The 20,066-nt window shown below is 43.8% G+C and overlaps 1 protein-coding gene across 1 annotated transcript in view; it reads right to left on the bottom strand.

Annotated features, from left to right (window-relative positions):
* The window catches only part of Gfm1 (G elongation factor, mitochondrial 1), a 44,776-nt gene extending 27,016 nt beyond the window's left edge, over positions 1–17,760 (bottom strand). The window contains 8 exon segments of the mRNA NM_053625.2: positions 3,315–3,399; positions 4,475–4,629; positions 7,744–7,894; positions 8,895–9,011; positions 11,859–12,063; positions 14,305–14,437; positions 16,022–16,174; positions 17,549–17,760. Of these exon segments, the coding sequence (NP_446077.2) occupies positions 3,315–3,399; positions 4,475–4,629; positions 7,744–7,894; positions 8,895–9,011; positions 11,859–12,063; positions 14,305–14,437; positions 16,022–16,174; positions 17,549–17,632 (1,083 nt within the window). The 5' untranslated portion in view covers positions 17,633–17,760.
* Positions 17,761–20,066: the final 2,306 nt, after the last annotated feature.

Raw genomic sequence — 20,066 nt, 5'->3', positions numbered from 1 at the left:
AGCAAAACAAAACAAAAAATAAATAAAACAAAGAAAGGAGGCTAGAGGGATGGCTCAGTAGTTAGCACTGCTCTTCCTGAGGTAGGTCCTGAGTTTAATTCCAGCACCCACATACCAGATCATAGCCTCTATAGCTGCAGTCCCATGGGATCTGGTGCCCTCTTCTGGTGTGCAAATGTACATACAGACAGAATACCCATAAGCATAGGAAAAAAATAAATAAATAATTGGTTTTTAAAAAGGATATTAGCGTACAAGAGGAAAGTACTGAAAGGTTCCAGGGGAACAGGAGGGGGATCTGGGTTATATATACTCAAAATACATCGCAGGCACGAATAAAATTATCAAATAAAAGTGTTCTTTAGAAGTCTATGTTTAAACATATAAAAAGGAACTATCAGGAAATGAAAAGAGTCAAGCTCATAATACACATGCAAACACATTCCAGGTGTATTAACAATGCAAAGACAAAGCCAGGAAAGGAAAAGAACATGTCCACAAAAATATACAGAGTCCCAAGTTACCCGTGAAAAGAAAAATGAAGACTGAGATATTTTACTACAAAGTTTAAGTTGCTAGTTTTTTTAAACATCCAGCTTGTTGTCAAGTTTGTATAAATTAAGTAAAACACCTTGAATTTAATAATAAAAGAATGAAAGTTATTATTTACATTTATAAAAAAAAAAGAAATGCGGGGGGAGGGCGGTAATGGGGGAGGATGGGGAGGGGAACACCCATAGAGAAGGGGAGGGGGAGGGGCTTGGGGGATATTGGCCCAGAAACCAGGAAAGGGGATAACAATCAAAATGTAAATAAGAAATACCCAAGTTAGTAAAGATGAAAAAATAAATAAAAAAGAAATGCAGACAGAGAAGTGGTTCCATGGTAAACAGCATGTGTTGCTTCTCCAGGACCCAAGTTTAAGTCCCAATACCCACAGTGGGCAGCTCACACTGCCTGTAACGCTGGGATCTGGTGCCCTCTTCTGGCCTCTGTGGGCTCCTGACCCATGTGCCTACACCCTCACACACAAACATCATTGAAAAATAAAGCTTAAATACAGCTGCTCTATAAACACACAGACAGCGGCGACTTCCTCCAAACGGAGCCATTTCCTCCCCATCCCCACCTGGAGAGAAGAGCCTGGTTCAGGACACTCAGGAAACTAAGAAACCTTCCAGGGCTCAGGGAGCTCAGAAGGTTAAGATTCAAGAGCCCTCATTGTGGGGAGAAGCAGAAAGGTTCTGGGGAAGAGCAGATGCTGGGTGCAGCGGCCTGCCAACTGGGAGAGGTCTCCATAGACACAGAGCTCTCCGGAGACCTGGACCATGAAGGGCTGGGCTGCTGGGTGCTGGGTGCATGGGTGCCCACCATGCTCCTGTAGGCTGCCCCAGCGAACTCACTGGTGCACCAAACTCAATGGACTCGGGGTGAATCACTCTGTCACTGGTGCCCTATCTGGGTGGTAGATGCTTGTTTCGTTCCTGAGAAGGCACTTAATAGGCAACCATAATGACTTCTCTTTCAGGAGTGCAGTAAGAAGGGGAGAGAAAACGAAGGGCACGTCTACTACTAGTACTTCTCAAAGAGGTCAAGGATATGAGAAGCAAGGGAGAAAATAAAACCTAAGAAGCAGTCACAGGAGCTGTGGTCGGGTCTCCATTGCAGTAATAAACGCCATGTCAGCGTGACCGAGGAGGAGGCTCCAGCTTCAGGTTCCAGCAACACTGGGGAAGTCAGGACAGGAACTCAAGCAGGGCAGGAACCTGGAGGCAGGAGCTGACACAGTGGCCATGGAGGGGGCCGGTACTGGCCTGCTCCTTCTGGTTTGCTCAGCCTGCCTTCTTCTAGAACCCAGAACCACCAGCCCCGGATGGTGCCGGCCACACCATTATCCAGGAACAAGCATAGCAGGCTAGTCTGGTGGGAGCGATTTCTCAGTGAAGTCCCCTTTACCGGAATGATGCTAGCTTATGTCAAGTGCCATAAAACCAGCTGTGACAGAAGCCGAAGAGGACACGATAACGGAATCTAATGTGTTCGCTGGATGCCATTCAATCACGAAGGGGATATAAGCAATAGCCACGAATACTTGAATAAGTGTGGGTTTTATTAATAATAAATTAATATTGTTCATTCTTGCCATTAGTTGCTACTTACTAAGAGGAAATGGAATGAATTCTCTGTACAATCTTTATAATTTTTCTGCAAATCTAAAAAATGTGTTTTTTTGTTTTTTTTTTTTTAAATTATAACTTCCCATGTCAAAAGAAAGAAAGAAAGAAAAGAAAGTAGGTAAGGTGTTTTGGCTGGTGCGATGGCTCAGCAGTTAAGAACATCTGTTGCTCTTGAGGAAAATCCAAGTTTAGCTCCCAGCACCATATGGTGACTAACAACAGTTTGTAACTCCAGGTCCAGAGGATCAAAACCCTCTTTGGCATCCATGGGCCAAAACAAATACATCATTAAAATAAGTAAGCATCTTAACTGTTGAAGTCTAAATAATACTACATTGTAAAGTTACACCCCATCCACGTACACAAACTATACATTTCCAACTATCTGATTACAGGTTTTAAAAATAGAGCTAGTTTGAGTTCCTTCCTAAGTGACTCAGGACAACTTCTCTCCTAAAAGTAGACCCACTGTTATTTATAATAATAAATATTATTCAATATTAGATAATATGAAGTCAATTTACTTAATACTCTGTTTGTTTTTGGTTTTTTGCTTATTTGTTTTATTTTTCTGAGACAGGGTCTCTCTCTGTAGCCCTGGCTGTCCTGTAACTCTATGTAAATCAGGCTGGCCTCAAATTTAGAGATCCGCCTGTCTCTACCTCCCAAGTGCTTGGATTATAAGTGTTTTATCACCCCCCCACCCCCCCACAAGCTATTTAATACAATACTAAACTACCATTTAAGATGTTTAAAGTAAGCTGGCCATGGAAGGACATACTTGTAATCCCAGCTCTCAGAGGCTGTAGCAAGAGAATTGCCAATTTGGGCCAGCCTGGGCTACATACAAAACCTGTCCCAGAACACAGAATGAGAAAGTAAATGTTCATGCAGTTTACAGAAACATGGATTATGTCTATATCTATATTAAATTAAAATACCCAGGTCAAATTATGTAGAGTATGATTTCTGAAAACCTTACATTTTAAAACTGCAAAGAGTTATTGCATCCAAAACCAAGGAACAATTCTTCTCTCTCATATGGGCACACGGTCATCTTCTAACAGGGCTAACAGTTCAGCTTATAAAGAAACACACATCTACAGAGAGCAGTAAACAAGTTAGACAGCATCTTACCTCCAATTTAAAAGCCAGGCCTACAAACGGGTGCGAGTCGTCTCTTTTGGGGTTCATTAGGATTTTGTTCTTCTCTTTTGAGTCACTTAAAATAAAAAAAATGTAAAACTATAAAATATAACACTGAATCTTTCTGTGTGTAGTGTCTGTGTAGTGGTGAGCACATGTGTTTGCATGCATGTATGTGTGCATGTGTGAATGGAGACCAGGGGTGTGCTGCAGTCACTTTCTGCCCTACTCCTCTCAGTCAGGGCCTCTCACTGAACCTGCAGCTAGGCTGGCAACCAGCACATCCCAGCAGACATCCTCCTGTCTCCACACAGGCCCTCCCACACCCCCAGAGCACTAGTATCACAAGCACACAGAAGGACCAAGGCTCCTACTTGAGTCCTCACGCTTCCTCGGCCAGCACGCTTCCCCACTGGGCCGTCTGCGAGCCCTTAATGCTTCTTCCACATCAATTTGTTCTTACAGGGAGAAGAGGGTACGTTTGCTGACAACTGCTGGTTTACACACAAATGAGGCTCACTGAGTCCCAAGGCCTTGGTAACTAAACAGACAGCACCACAGCAGATTAGAACACCTGATAATGCAGGGAAATGATCCACGAGAGCCTTTAAAAGGTCTGTTTCCCTACTGCTGCTTTATGATATCTTGTGTTATTTTGTTTTACGCATGTGCGGGGACACGTGTGCGGGGGCACATGTGGGGACGCGTGTGTCGGGACATGTATGAAGAGTCTGAGGACGTTTGTGAGTTGGTCCTCTCCTACGGTCATGTGGGTCCTAGGAGTCAAACTGAGGGCACGAAGGCTTGGAAGCCGACACCTTTGATATGCTATCTCACTGGCCTGATTGCATTTTTTTTAAATTAAAAAGACCCTATAACTGAAAATGAATAATACCAAATTTAAAAAATTAATACTTTAAACCTTGAGAGATAATAAAATAAATCATACTTCTATGTCACAAATGATATGGGAACCTACCTGTACAGTAAGTATTTTCCTGTACACCCAAGCTGATATCCACTAAAAGGTGATTTTTGTGAACGAGGAAGGAAAATCATAAATAAATGAAAGAATAATCCTTAAACGTTTTCATAGTGTGTTAGTATTACAGGACCTTTTCATAAACCAAGATTCAGGTGGTAACACTTACTTCTGATTGAGTAGAGCGTAATTCTGGACTTCAGATGGATTGGGGAGGAATTCTAAGACAGCATCCAGAAGAGGCTGAACTCCTTTGTTCTTCAGAGCACTTCCCAAGAACACAGGAGTAAAGGATCTACTCAGAGTAGCTCTCCGGATCGCTAACTACAGAATAAGAGAAAGTGATTCATGCTATCAATTTATGCTCCAAGTCAATTATGAACAAACGAACAAACTGAACTGATGCTCCGGAGTGCTGGTACCAGGGAAGGGACAAAAACAACATTCCAATAACTCAGTCAGCATATTGACAAGCGGGAAGAATTGTTTCTCTTATAAAAGGGCCAATAGCTGATTTATGGGACAATTACTTGATACTCTGAAAATCATTTTTTTATTTGGTATCAAAAGAGGTACATACATATATAATAGACACATTGAATATTGTAAACTGTATGCCAGTAATTTTATAAGGGGGAGAACACACACACACACACACACACACACACGCACACACAGGCTGGGTGTGGAAGCACATACCATCAACCCCAGCACTCGGAGGCAGAGGCAGTTGAATCTCTAGGAGTACAGGGCCAGCCAGTTACGGTTGCATAGTAAGACCTTGTCTCAAAAATAAAACAAAAACCAGAACCAAATCTCTGGGAAAATTTATCAGAAATTAACATGGTTTAGAATGGGCAGAGAAATGGTTTTATGGGATAGGAGCAGTTTTCCTGTAAGCTTTTGTGAAGATTCGTTTTAATGCACAGTTCGGAACCCCAGGGGAGGGTGGGCTGGGGTGTTGTGAACCTCCGCAAATGTCTTGGTGGATAACATCTGTTAAGGTGAAAGTACCAGTCGCACTGCCCTGCCCGTGGGAGGCACCGCTTCACGGCTGGGCGCCGGACTGAAGGGAAGACTCGGACAACTGAGCACTAGCGAACACTGACTGATCCCTGTGGCTGCCTAGAATTACCTCAGAACACTTGTGCTATTTTGAGGACTCAGAAATGGCGGTGGGAAAAGAAATGAGGCGATCACAAGGCATTTCACCATAATGGCTTCCCACTGCTCCCTAATATACAGATAGGGAAGCACTGTACCATTACCAAACTTAGTCTACATTTATAAAACACAGAACCATAGAAGGGCAGAAGGCAGGATAAATTAAAACCATCCTTAAAATAGTCCAACAAAGTCTCCACTTTCCAAAACGTTCCTTTTCGTAACATACATTTTCACACTTAAGTTACTATTTTCCACATGTCAATAAGCATCCAACCGCAGCACAGGCGCTAACACACACCCACCCAACCTGCAGAGACCAAGGCCTGTGCTCTCCACGAAGGCCTGTACAGAGTCCTGGGTATCCAGGAAGACCTTCATCTTCTGAACTGGCAACAACAGTTTGCTCTGCTGACGCTCCATACCATGTAGTGTATGTTAGACCTTCTGTGCCACATTCTAGGTAGACCCTAACAATCTTGTACACTGAGTTTTGCTTGGTTTTGCTTTGTTCAGTTTGGTTTGGATTTTTTGAGACATGGTCTCCCTATGTAGCCCAGGCTGACCTCAAACTCAGCATCCACACCACAGATAGCCTAGGCTCCACAGTGGTGCTTCTGCTGAAGGAATTGGGCCTGTGAGGCTCCTCTGGAGACACAATGACGCCCTCAGACTGTGTCATGTGCTTTGTTCTGTGAATTCCAGCGACTTACTAAACCTTTGGGAGTAATCTTAAAATGACACATTTTAATAACAGACACACCCCTATCTACCATGGTTTCTAATATGTACTTGTCTTTATTTAGGGTTAGCCCAACTCACCAAGGCTAAGGCGCTAGCTCCTTTCAGGATGTCAAAGAACGCACATTACAAGACAGGGCTCCAGTGAAGAACCAACAAGGACCCTCAGCTGCAGCAGGGTTCTTTCTTGTGTCTGAGTGCGATTGAATTTACACTTACATGTAACATCTTATGTACGATAATTACCTATCTGATCTCTGCTTCACATAACAAGTGACTTAAAAAGTTTAATGTCTTTATAAAAATACATAAAATTACCATTTTTACCATTTTGAAGCATATACCTCAATAACATTCTGTACATTCCTAATGCTACACAGCTCTCTTTATTCGTATTTAAAACTTTCATTTCCTCCAATTAAAACAGTCGTTCCCTGAAATGAAGGCTAACAACTCATGTAATCACCACTTTACTTATTTTTGTCTTTGTGAGAAAAAAATATTCACTCCACAGACCAGGCTACCCACTATGTAGCCCAGGATGACCCTGAATTAGTGGGAACTGTCCATCTCAGTCTTCCAGGTACTGGGATTATAGGTCTGCTGCTTAGATCACTCTATTTTCTATGAATTTGACAAATCTTAGTATATCACATAAACAAAATCATAAAATGACTATCTTAGAGGCTTAGCATTTTCACCAGAATGTCTTCATAGTTCATTTACAGCGTCACATTCCTCAGAATTTTGCTTTATTTTTTAGGGACAAAAAAATCTTTATATGTACAGACTGCATAATGTTAATACATTCATTCATTCATTCAAACAGACACTCATTAAAGTGCTTCTAGACTTGATGGGGTACAAGTAAACTATCAGGGACCGTTCTTCCTCGGGGTGTGTCGCCAGGGAGAGGCTTACTGCCAGACTGGCCCCACAGTGTTTGTTACATTTCCTTGGACCAGGAAGGCCCAAGGGTTCCCACTTCCCCAGATCTTCATCAATACAAGCTCTGGGCTTTGTTTCTTTGGCTAGTTGGTTGGGTTAGTCTTAGATAACATTCATCTTAATGGCATGAATGAGATCTCGCTATGACTCTGATTTGCATTTTTCTAGTGATTATTACTGAAACTTGAATATCTTATTTAGGGGAAATGTTTATTCAAAAGTCTCCTGCAAGAATCTTCACTTTTTGTAGCCGTGAATTGTATTAAATATTTTTACTCAGATTTCATTAATAAAGCCCATTAACAAAGAATCTATGTTCTCCACTCCAAAATTAACCCATTTTTAAACTATATTAAGATTCATTTCGAGGAACTGGAGAGAGCTGATCAGTTAAGAGCACTGGTTGCTCTTCTAGAGGACAGTGGTTCAATGCAAGCACCCACATTGCCGATCACAATCATCTGCAACTCCAGTTCTAGGGAACACAATGCTTTCTTCTGGCCCCCAAAAGCACTGCATGCAGGCAAAACACCAAATACATTAAAAAAAATTTTTTTAAGAAGACCTGTTTTTGAGAGCACTTGCCTTTAAATCAGACACTGAGGGGATTTTTTCTTCCAGAAACAGCTCACCAAGCTGCTCATCTGAATTAGCCACACATTCAATCAGCTCCTGCCGGTGGTCAGCTGCTGCGGCCCTCAGATCAGCCGGAATCTCATCATATCGAACAATCTGACTAAGACAAAGAATGCTTTACTTCTGCAACTCTAGGAATGTTCAGTTAAACATACAAACATCGAAGGTATGGCTAAGTACTAAGGTGATTCACTGATGGTCTGGTGAGCTCTGAGGTATCTGCACTCAAACAGCAAATGAGACAACATGCATGGTTATCATGCAGACAGGACAGTAGCAAAACCACTTCCACGGACCAAGTCATTTGCTCAAGACTGGACTACCAGTGGACAGAAGTGCCTAAACTCAACACTATCCACTAGGAGGGAAACAGCGGTACCCTTGATGTTATACTAGGCATCATAGTCCGTTTTTTACATATCAAGAAAACACCATGCATTCAGTGCCTGAATTACAGCAGCATGAAACTGGAGATCTGCCAACACTTACACATAAGTCTCTACTCCCCGCATTTTTAGATGAGAAAGCTAGTTTAAACAAACTAAGTAAACATCAGCTAATTTACAAGCTGACCTGTCTGAAGCCTGACTAAGCTTTAGAAAAGTCTGTCTGAAGGCTTTAAAACATGACAGCCTTTTGTCCATTCTGAAGCAGGTCACCTATCTTGAAGTGGGTGAGGTAAGCTTTGAGACAGAGTCCTGCCGTGTAGCTAGTGCTGGTTTAAGCTTGCTCTTGACTCAACCCCTAAGTGCTAGCAGGGTAAGCTTGTACCACCAGGTCTGGCTTTCCATTTTAATGTGAGTGGCTTACAGTACATTCGGACTGACATTGTTAACTATCAATTCTATTACAGTTGGTATATTTTATTTCCTGGCCAGCCCCTAGAGCAGTGGTTCTTAACCTGTGGGTCTTGACCCCTTTGCAGGTCACAAATCAGATTTCCAGCATATCAGACATTTACATTACAATTCAGTCATTAAAGTCACCTGAAAGAACAGCATTCAGGTACATTTCAAAAAGATAATTAATCTATGTTTAACTTATGTCTTCCTTTTCTTTGATGTTTTTCAAAATATAAGATTTAGTACTTTAGGACTTACCCAAAGTCTCCATCAAAGTAAATGGCTCGTTCTTCAATGAGGTCTATAATTCCCTTAAAATCCCCCTCTAAACCAATGGGTATTTGCACAAATGCAGCATTGTGATTTAGTTTGGATCTGAAAAACAAAAAACATTTATTTGCTTCTTCTCTCAAAATTATTTTGAAATGACAGAAGGCAACAAGGAAACAAAAGAACAATGGCAGACATTGGGGCTGAGAGGTCTAGCAGAAGAGGAGACCATATACAGCAAATGAAACAGACACCCAAACTCCAGGAGCTAAAAAAGCCAGTCCGTCTGAACACAGAACACAGAGTCATCTTTCACACCACACTCCCTGAACATGCTCATCCAGAAGCAGAAGGGAAAGACAGAAAAACGAACTGCAGATGACCAAGACATTAAAAGACAATGGGGCAGCAGAGCCTAGCTCTTATTCTTAAACCAAGCGACAGAGAGACCACCATTCAGTGAGAGTTCTCAAAGGAGAACTCACATCAGCCTACACCCGGCCTCACTGAACAGACGGCAGTTACCTTGAGAAGACATATGCTCTAGTTGGCACCATTTAGCACATACTAGGACTCCCTGTGTAACTATGGACAGTGAGCTAAGAACTACTAGGATTTGAAGAAAGCCAAGAACTTACAAAATACTAATATCTGGAGCTGGAAGGGTAGCTTGGTGGTTAAGAGCACTTGCTGCTCTTCTAGGGGACCTGTTAGGGAGTTCACAAATGCTTGTAACTCCAACTCCAGGAGACCTAATGCCTTCTTCCCTTCCTGTATAGCCATACATACAGGTATGCTATACACTTACAGAGACCCACATACACATAAATAGAAGTGTTTCCAGGATATTTAGTTACACAATGAATCCTGAGGTGCTGTTATTTGCTGAAAAGAAAAAAAAAAAAAACAAATCTGTTTCTAGTTGTGGTATGGTTTAAACCTTAGCACACATTTTTATTCCCTCTAGCTGGAATACAGACATGCCCTTAGCACACACTTTAATCCCAAACAATGAAGGTAAAGTTAGTTTGTAACAGGAAGCAGCCATGTTTGAAAGTAATGTCTAATTGAGTGGCAGACAAAGTGACAAATCAGAGAAAGATTTGATAGAATAGGATATGTCCAACTCTTGCAAGAAGAGAGGAAAAGAAAGCTACTTAAAAGAGCAGTGCAGAGAAGAGGAAGCAGTTTTACTAGGACAGTTGTAGAGACAGGTTGAAGAGAGAACAAGCCAGACACAGATGAAGACAGAATAAGCCAGAGAATGAGTAAAGCCAGATCAGAACAGATTGCCAAAGTTAGTATGAAGTCAAGCACAGCAATTCAGTCAGAAGACAAGAGTGAAGGCAGTTGAATCAGTCAGCTTGGAGGGGAGTTTGAGGCAGAACAGCTGAGTGAACCAGTCAGAGTTCAGAGACAATAGAAGGGTGAGCTTATTCTGCAGTAAGTCTCGGAGGATGAGACATTCCAGGACTGGGTTGGACTGTATGGAGGCTAGAAGCTTCCGGGGCTAGGCCTAGGTTAGCAGACTGAGGCAGTGAGCCTTGGAGACAAGTCTAAAAAAATGTGTGTGTGTGTTTTTTTAAATGTATTAATCTAAGGATAGTTACCTAAGGAAAGAAAATGAAATTTAAATTAAGATTCTGTAGTGCTAGGGATTAAACCAAGGCCAGGCATATACTAGGCAAGTGCTCTACCACTGAGCTATATCCCCAGACCAAACTCAGAGATTTGAAAAGTACCTCTATGAAAAATGATATTACAGTAAATGAAAAATTTATGGAATTAGCTATACAACTGCTGAATATTTTTAAAAGACAAAAATAACAAAAAAAGACACAGAAGACTATCAAATTCATGAGCTTTTAAAAACCTCAAGAATTCTGTTTGAGCCAATATAATTGCTCAATTGCTAGTGATATAAAATCTTGATAAAAAGTTTAAAAATTTCAATTACTGGAACCCATGTAAACAAGGAAGATCCAAACCACAAAACCATCCTTTGATTCTCACCTGTGAGTGATATGGTAGCGCTCTTTCTCTCTCTCTCTCTCTCTCTCTCTCTCTCTCTCTCTCACACACACACACACACACACACACACACACACACACACACACACACACACACAGAGACAATGCATAAATAGGAGCTTTCGGTTGGGGATTTAGCTCAGTGGTAGAGCGTTTGCCTAGCAAGCACAAGGCCCTGGGTTCGGTTCTCAGCTTGGGGGGTGGGGGGAGCTCTCTCATGAGCCACTGCCTAAGAGGAAGATGCAGCATGACAGAAGACGATACACAAAGGATAGATCCAAACGTCCCAAAATCTGCTTCACGAGAGCTCCAAAATGAGAAAAGATACACAAAGAGCCAAAGTAATCAAGTCACAAAGAGAGGTCTCTCGAAATCAGAACAAGAACTCGTAGAAAGAGTTCATCTAGAGAGTGCCACCAATAAGAAGCAAACACGGTGTACTTTTACCAAAAGATATTTTAAACACCCAAAGAAGATAAACATCGCTTTTCAAATACATCCTCCGCCAGATATTCTGTTATCAGATGTGCCACTCTCAGCCACTCACCACCGCAAGGGCTTCAGCCTGTGCCCCTCAGCTCTGGTGGGTAAAATCTGCTAGGGCCACGATGCGACATTTGCTACATCTGTTCAGAACCCCACCTTCCTGCAGTTTAAAGAGGGCACAAGAACGTCCAGCACCTACAGCTTCCCTAAAGCAGCACAGTGCAGTGTTTTTCTGGAATGAACTCTAGTAGAAATAAGAGACACATTTTCTCCATTCCACAGAGAAGGAAGCTAATGAACCACAGGGCAAACTGAACCACTGAGATTGTACCCCATTTACTAAGACTCACAGAAACACAGTTTTGAATCAAGAAAGACACTTTAGAATACAACATAATAATGGGATTAATCGTCCTGAATGTGGAGGCTCAGTACCTCATTTGCTGAAGGGCCCTGGCTGGGTTGGAGCCCATTCGGTCCAGTTTGTTAATGAAGGTTAAAAAGGGAACGTTGTAGCGCTTCATCTGGCGACTGACAGTCATGGTCTGGCACTGCACTCCACCGACTGCACAGAGGACAAGGACCGCACCATCCAGGACTCGCAGGGCCCTTTCCACTTCTATTGTGAAGTCCACGTGGCCTAAAGGAGACAAAGCCTCTTTAATATTCAGTCAGTTTGTATTAGGCCAGGTGAGGCTTCCCGCTGCTGTGATAGAACTCCGACGAAAACAACATGGGGCACAAAGGGTGTATCTGGCAAACCCATTACAGTCCATCCTCAGAAGCCAAGGTCCGCTCACTCACTGGCTCCTAATGACTACCTTAGCACACTCTCTTATGTGATGGACGACCACTTGTCTTGGGGAGGCCTGGGAGGCCCAGCGGCCTGGGCCCTCCTATGCCCCCACAGACTTTCCTACAGGTAATATGGTGTAGGTATGCTCACAAGGCAATATGGTGTGGGTATGTTTACAAGTTGAGCTTTCTGTTCCCACTTGTCTCTAGCTTGTGTCAAGGTGACAAAAAACTAACCAAGACACTTGATCCCCTGTCCACCCCACATACCAATACAACAATCTTAAACAATAATCTCTTCTTTCCTGTTTATCCTCAAGACCTCATGTTAATACTAATATCCCAATATAAAACACAGCGTTGACAGTCGTAGTCTTTAAAAACCCAGTGTCTCTTTTAAAGTCCCAAGTCTCCCTTAAATATCTCATAACTATTGGTTGCTGAAAAATCAAATAACAAGTTAAATACTTTCTTACTCCAGGAGGAGAGAATCAGGGCAGTCACAAAGCAAAGCAAATTCGAATTTCAACAATGGAAAAGTTCCAAACGGCTTGAGCGGCTCCAGCTCTCTGGCTCCCCCACCCACCGCACATACATCTTCTCTCCGAGGTTCAGGCCAGCTCCACTCCACAGCTGCCAACTATCCTTGGTGGTCATCCCACTGTACTGTCACCTCCAAAATGCTGGGGTCTACACTGAACCTGGGCTGCGCCTTTACCCACAGCCTCTCCTTGGATCGCTTCAAAGCTAATCTTATTACGCGATGCCAAGACTCAACTGCTCTCCATGAACCTGTCAATCCTGGGCCTTCTACTTCAACTGAGGCTGCACTCACACCAATGGCCTCCTCTCACGGTGCCAAGCCTCGGCGGATCTCCAAGACCCCTTCAAGCCTTTAGACCCAGTGCTACCTAGGTGACTTACACATTACTGTGTTCAGCTGCCAGCAGGACATGAAATCTTGGCCTCCCCTGAACAGCATAGCATCTCTGTGCTGGCCCTGGGGAAATAATCCCAGAAGACTCATTTCAGTGATGCTGATTTCTTCTTAGTTACAGCTAACTTCTCACCTCCAGCTGCCAAGCATCGATGGTACCAGCAAAGCCAGTGCTTTCTCTGTGGTGCTTACTACCACTGCTGACTCTAGCCTAGCTGGCGAGACACTGTCTATTCTTAGTTCAAACTATCACGGTGGCTCTGGTACAGCCTTTGCTTCTCTCTGAAACTTCAGGAGCCAGGCCTCGCCTGTCCGGCATGTCTACTGTCTAAGCCCACAATAGCCTATTGAGTTCTAAGCACTCACTGACTTTCTCAGTTCAAAATTCCAAAGTCCGTTCACAACCCTCTCCAAAACCAACACAGTCAGCTCTGTCACAGCAGAATCCACAACCTGTACCAAGTTCTGCATTTAGTTTCCTATTTCTTTGATAAAACATCGTGACCAAAAGCCATCTGGAAAGAAAAGGCTTCATTTGGTTCAAAGGTTACAGTCCACCGTGAGGGAAACCACTGAAGGAACTGGAGCAGAGACCACGGGGGCTGCTCGCTGGCTCGCTCAGCGCCACGTTTCATTTCTCTCAGGACCACCTGCATGGAGGCATGGGGGGGGGGTGAGGGTGTGCACCCAGTGGCTTGGCCCTCTATCAATTAGCAATCAATAAAATGCCCCACAAACTCACCTGCAGACAATTTATGATGAGAGCATGTCAGGTTGGCAAAACCTAGCAAACCAGGACACTGTGGGAAGTCCTTCACCCCAGCTCACTGCACACATCTTTACACTGGGACGTGCATTCCTCATGCCATCAATCTTACCCACCCAGCATTGGGTTCGAGGCTCAACAGGATGACTCCCAAAGGACATTAGGGAGAGCTAGACCATGGTAAAGGGAGAGCCCTTCTAACTTTCTTGTGATATTTTTCAAAGAAGCAACAGACAGATGAAGTGCTGTAAGTCCCAAATCTGGTAGGAATTCAGTGTTGCACTTTTAAAATTTGATCCTCAAAGATGAATTGGGTCATACTAGAGAAAAGAATTACATAGAGTTTTTTTCTCCAAGAACATACAAAGTAAGGGGCAGCTTACCTGGAGTGTCTATGATGTTGATATTGACATCTCTCCACATGGTGTAGGTAGCTGCTGACTGAATAGTGATCCCTCGCTGTCTCTCTAGCTCCATGGAGTCCATGACAGCACCGACTCCATCTTTACCTTTCACCTAAACATGAGCACAAAATTCACATTTTCCTGACTTTCATCCCAAGAAAGAAATCTTGACTGAAATGGAACCAGAAAACAAAGCTAACGTACACATCTGTGAGCTAAGCCTAATCCTGTAACCGTGTCATTTCACAAGACTGTTATCTGACGACGCGTTTCCTGTCTCAGCTACCAAGACTGCTTTTCTTTGTTGGCAGCTGACAAGCATTTGGGGCCACCATCTGTTTCCCCTGAACTGCTGGCTGCTGGCTTTGCAGAGTCTACGAACTACTGATATTCAGGCAGCAGACCTCTCTGCTCTGTTCTGCTCAGCCTATGAGGCAGAGAAGGACAGTGGTTAGCTTTAAAAGGATCTGCTTTAGCGGGTGCTTTTCACCTGAAGAACAGTCTGGGCTAGAGTTCAGGTACCCAGGGCTTGGCGGTATCTTCGAGTGCCAATATTTCACATAGTGCTTCCCTGTTGGGTTTTTGGTAGAGCTTATAATCGGTGTTGCGAATGAAAGTTCCTGAAAAGATGCCGTGCCTGGCTGTGAACGCAGAACTCCTGGAAGGAGTCCATCTGCAGAGACTGCTGGACCCATCAGAATTTCCTCCTGTGGAGAAACTGGAATGGTGCAGGTTCAGGGGTTACTTACCTTGTGCTGGGCCATGCCTACTCTGCATCTGACAAACACCTCTCGAGAATAAGCCAAAACCTCTTAGAAGCTATTAACCTAGCAGGACACTAGCTGCTGCCAACCCTAAAGCTAAGAATGTCACCTTGGGCCTGTAGACCAGTTCCCCAACTCACTGTGTTTCCCTCTCTGGTGTACCCACAAATGCATGTCAAACTCATCTTGATTTCTGACTTCCTTTGTTCTATAAAATTAAAACATCCTGAAATTGCTTGCACATTAGAACATGAAATTTGGGACAACCTAAATCTGTGTTCCTGAGCCATGGTCACTCAAAATGGCTCCAGATAAAAACTCTTATTTCCTTTAAGATGAGAGCTGTGATTTTTTTTTTTTAACATCAACAGCACCTTTTGAGACTCACTTTCCATTTGACATTATAAACATGGATCCTTCATAAAATGCTTGAGTATTGTAACAGCTGTGTAAGGTCTGGGATGCCGTATCAACATCTACTCAGGATACTCACAGTGATCACTTCTAGAGAGATCATTCATGGCAACATCTCAAACCCGCTTGACCTCTCCTCTTCGTTCATCTGACTTTAGCTAAGGAGCCTCTGTGACAGTGGTTCTCAACCTGTGGGCTGCGACCCCTCTGAGGTGGAACGACCCTTTCACAAGGGTTGTCTAAGAGCATTGGAAAACACAGGTCTGTATATTATGACTCAGTTATGAAGTAGCAACAAATATAATTCTATGGCTGGGGTGGGGGTCACTGCGACATGAGGAGCTATATTCAATGCATATAGGAAGCATTAGGAAGGTAGAAAACCACTGCCCTGGTGACCGCTGTTTTCATCCTAAAACAAGGTTTTGTGAAGCCCATGAAACTGTAACTACAGAACAGTTGAAATCAAGTTCCGAATCGCTCTGGAATGGTTCTAGAATCAACCACTAAGTGCACACCTCGTGCATCGTGGCAATCCTGCCAGTGTAGTACAGCACCCGTTCTGTTAACGTCGTCTTCCCAGAATCAATGTGAGCCGAGATTCCAATGTTCCGGATTTTCTCATTGGGAATTGGTCCTGACGAACACCATCGGTAGGTCTTCCAATTAGCCTGAGAAACAGTTGTAAAAGCTCAGTTCGATACACCTATTATAAGAGATCACAATTAAATGTGAACTGTGAGGGTTTTTTCCCCTCAACCACAACTCACGGGTCCTCAACCTCTGTGTTACTTAAGGAGCCCTGGATTTAATTCTGAATAACACTGAAAACTAAAAGTAGTATACACACTATGGCTAAATGTTAGTTTTAAACTTAAAACTTTTAAAATTATGTGTACATGTGTTTTGCTTGCATGTTTATCTCTGCACCATATGCGTGCTTGGTGCTTGAACAGATCAGAAAAGGCCTTTAGGTCCCCTAGAGCTGGAGTTAGAGATGGTTCTGAGCAAAGGCGAGAGTTTTGGGGACTCAACTCTTCCTCAGGAAGTGCAGTCACAGGGTGGTCAAAAGGACAATTTGAAGGACCCTGTTCTCATTCTGCTGTGTGGGTCCCAAGACTGATACTCAGGCTGTCATATTTGACAACTCCCCTATGGCTCAGCCTTGCTGCTAACTTTTAAACACACACTGTCATAACATCAGAACGATACCTCTCGACGACGACCACTTTAACAAGAAATACAAGTTTTAGATTGAATTTTACCATAGGTTTTCAGTTTTCCCTGTCCTAATTTACAGCTAGCAAGAGTATGTAAGGACACACAGGTCTACCCAACTAAGAGCCTACACACACACACACACACACACACACACACACACACACACACACACCCTCCCCGAAAAGGTTTCCAATTTCAACTGCACGGAAACAATGAAGTGCCTTTTGGGGTGGTAGTTGTTCCTGTGAGCTTTACAATGGGGAGAGGGAATGTATTTACTGAATCAAAACAAAACTGCACACCCAAACACTTGGCAAACACTGCTCGGAAGAGGGAAAGTGACAACATGTCAAAGCAGACAGTTGGCAAGTGCTTGGGTGGCAAAACAAACCAGGGCCCCATGACAGGTAGGGGGCCACATCTACCAATAGCTTCCCTGCTCTGAGTATATCACTCCAAAGACTTACAAAGTTTAATCTATACACCTTACTAGGAAACATGACCTGTGACGAGCACCAGGAAGTTGAATAGAACCCATTCGTTCAGAGAGCATCCAACCATACCCAGTAGTAAGAGGAGCACTGGATAACGAGTCAGAAATCCGGGGCTTGAGTCCCGGAGCCGCTAACTTTCATCTGACCTTCACTCGGGGCACTCCTCTTTAAGGTAGATCATACCCATCAGGAGGTGGGGGACCCCAGCGCAGAGCTGGCATACGGATAACCAGGAGGTTACAGGGCTCGGGAAGACGCCGCTCAAGACCCAGGGTAAAGAAGGGGTGTCGCCACCTGCTCGGCTCTGGAAGGCTCGCTGGCACCAGTTACCTGCTTCCCCTGCCAACCCAGGATGGCAGGGACCCGAGGGAGCGGCCCACGCCCCAGGCCTGCAGTGATCCGCAGCAGCCGCATGACAAGTCTGGAACAGCCACTTCCAGGGTTCCTGCTCCGCTGTGCTCTGCTGTGCTCAGCGCCGGCAGCAGAGCGGGAAGCGCTCAAAGTCACGCCGGCAACTCCAGCCACAGGAGCACTTCCGGGAGGAAGGTCAGGAGGTCGGCCAGAGGAAAGCAAAGGAGAGGCACCTCTGTCTGAGTTCTATATAGCGTGCGTCCTCTGCTGGTCAGGAGGAGAAAGTGCAGTTTATGCAGAGGGTTGTCATAGGGAGGTGGCTCTACTACTGAGGCAGGTAGTCTGGTCCCTTTGTCTTTAAAGGAAAAAATAAAAAATAAAAACCATCGCTGTATAAAAAAATGTTCTGGGCATGGCGGCACACTCCTCTAATACGAACATTTCGGAGTTAGAGCTAGGTGGATGTCTTGTAAGTTCTAAGACAGCCTGGTCTACACAGAATTCCAGGCCAGTCAAGTCTAGACAGAGAGAACCTTTTCAACAAAACGAAACAAAAGCAGCAAATTTTAAACATAGTTGTTTTACCTATATGACAATGAGAAAATGTTTATAATAATTTAAATGGAAGGAGTACACAAAATTCTTCATGAGTACAGCATCATCAAATATGGGGGAAATTGAGAATATATAAATGTTGAATTACAAAAAAATTTTCTTCTTTATTGTTCATCAGTAATGCTAGCTATGCATCCTCACATCTGCAAAACCGCATCCGTGAAACTCACTTCTACTTGGACATCTTAAAGGCATCTAAAACTTTGACTTCTGGTCTTCCTCAAACCTCCTCGTGTAGTCTCCGTCTTGGGAAAAGAGTCTCGGTTCTTTGAGTTGACCTAGCCAAAGATGGCAGTCGCTTTGGGACCACTTGTTGACTCCTGTAATCTAAATCTCTCAGCATATGCAAACCTCCCACTTCCTTCCTCCTCTTCTCGGGGCTATTTCTTCCTGGAGTTACTGTGATGTGACCTGGGTTGATTTCACTGCTTTTGTCTCTGCTGTTTTTCAGTGAACTCTCAACACACAGACGGAAAGGATCCTTTCAAGCCAGACCATATCCCCTCTGCTGAAAATGGTACTGTGAGTCAATATCTCTCTACTTTGGTGCTATTAGGCTGGAACCATTGCTCATCACACACACACCACCCCACAGCTACAGGACCCTCCCCTCTTTTGCATCTGCCCTCCTTCCCCCAACCCCTACTACACAGAACATGCTCTCCCACACCTCAAACAAAACTACTGCCTAACAGGTCATTACTCTTCATCTCCCTGTTTCCGGCTGCCCACCCATGAGTGCTTGCCTGGGGTCTCAGCTCTTTTACCTTATATGGGCATAATCCCAGCTCTGAGCTCATGCACCACCACCATTTGACTCAAAACCATAAAACCTCCTTGCTTTAGCCTGGGCCAGTGACTTTACTGACCTCCACCTGTGAGATTGGTGAACTCGCCAGACTGCTGCCTTTTAATAGACCTGCCTTTATGCTGTTTCATAAACCCGCAGCAGTGATGTGGCGGAAGAGGGGACCTCAGCAGGCCCATGGTGAGCTCCCCCTCCTCCAAGCAATCAACTTATTAAAAAAGGAAGTTTGTTGGGGGAAGGGTAGGGGACCTGGAAAAGAGGCATAGGCAGAAAAAATAGGGGACAAAGAAGAACAGAAAAAGGAGCAAGCAAGGAAGAAAGAGTCCAGCTGGCCAGCAGGGGACAAGTGGGAAAGAGAGGTGAGAGGGGAGAGGTCTTATATGCCTAGCTCCTGGTATGTCTCGTGGGCATAGATTGCAAGCTAATAATTTGTACTTTTGATTTGGCTTGGAGTGGTCCATTTTGTTGGCAAAGAAATCTTTTATGTGTAAGTTCAATGTTTCTCATAATGCTCTTTGGGAAGGAAGTTTAGCTCTCCTTCCAGGATACTTCAGCCCTGTGCAGGTAGAGGCATTGTTGGAAGAGAACAGAGCTTGGGGGTCACTGCACAGTGACACTTCTTTCTGTACTTTCTTGTAGAGGAGGAACATGAGAGGGCTGTGTGTCTGCAGTGTCCTTCTATCTTCAACTGGAAACCCAGATAGAGAAGAACATCTGAAGACTGAACACTGGTTCCAAATTCTCAAGTCACCAATGTCTACCCAACGTTCTTGTTCCTTTTCATTTTTCCTCAAAGTCATTTGTCTTCTCAATTTGTACACCTCTGCCAGGCAAGTTTCAAAGTTCCCTGATCCCTTTCTACATCTGCTCATATCCTACACTTTCTCCTGTAGTTCCTCATATTTTATATCTTTCATGATACTGCATGATACATCACTGCGATGTCTTTCATAACTCCATTCTTGTTTTTTTTTAATGTCAGAACCATTCTTTAATAACATCAGCCCAACTCACAGATTTAGCATTGGAAATGCTCTGTACACTTGCTGGCTAGTATTACCTAGATTGGGAACA

Source organism: Rattus norvegicus, chromosome 2 (genome assembly GCF_021556685.1).
Source record: "Rattus norvegicus strain SHRSP/BbbUtx chromosome 2, alternate assembly SHRSP_T2T, whole genome shotgun sequence".
NCBI classification, from domain to species: domain Eukaryota; kingdom Metazoa; phylum Chordata; class Mammalia; order Rodentia; family Muridae; genus Rattus; species Rattus norvegicus.
The sequence above is the reverse complement of the archived record's forward strand: the minus strand, read 5'-3'. Positions and strand labels throughout refer to the sequence as shown.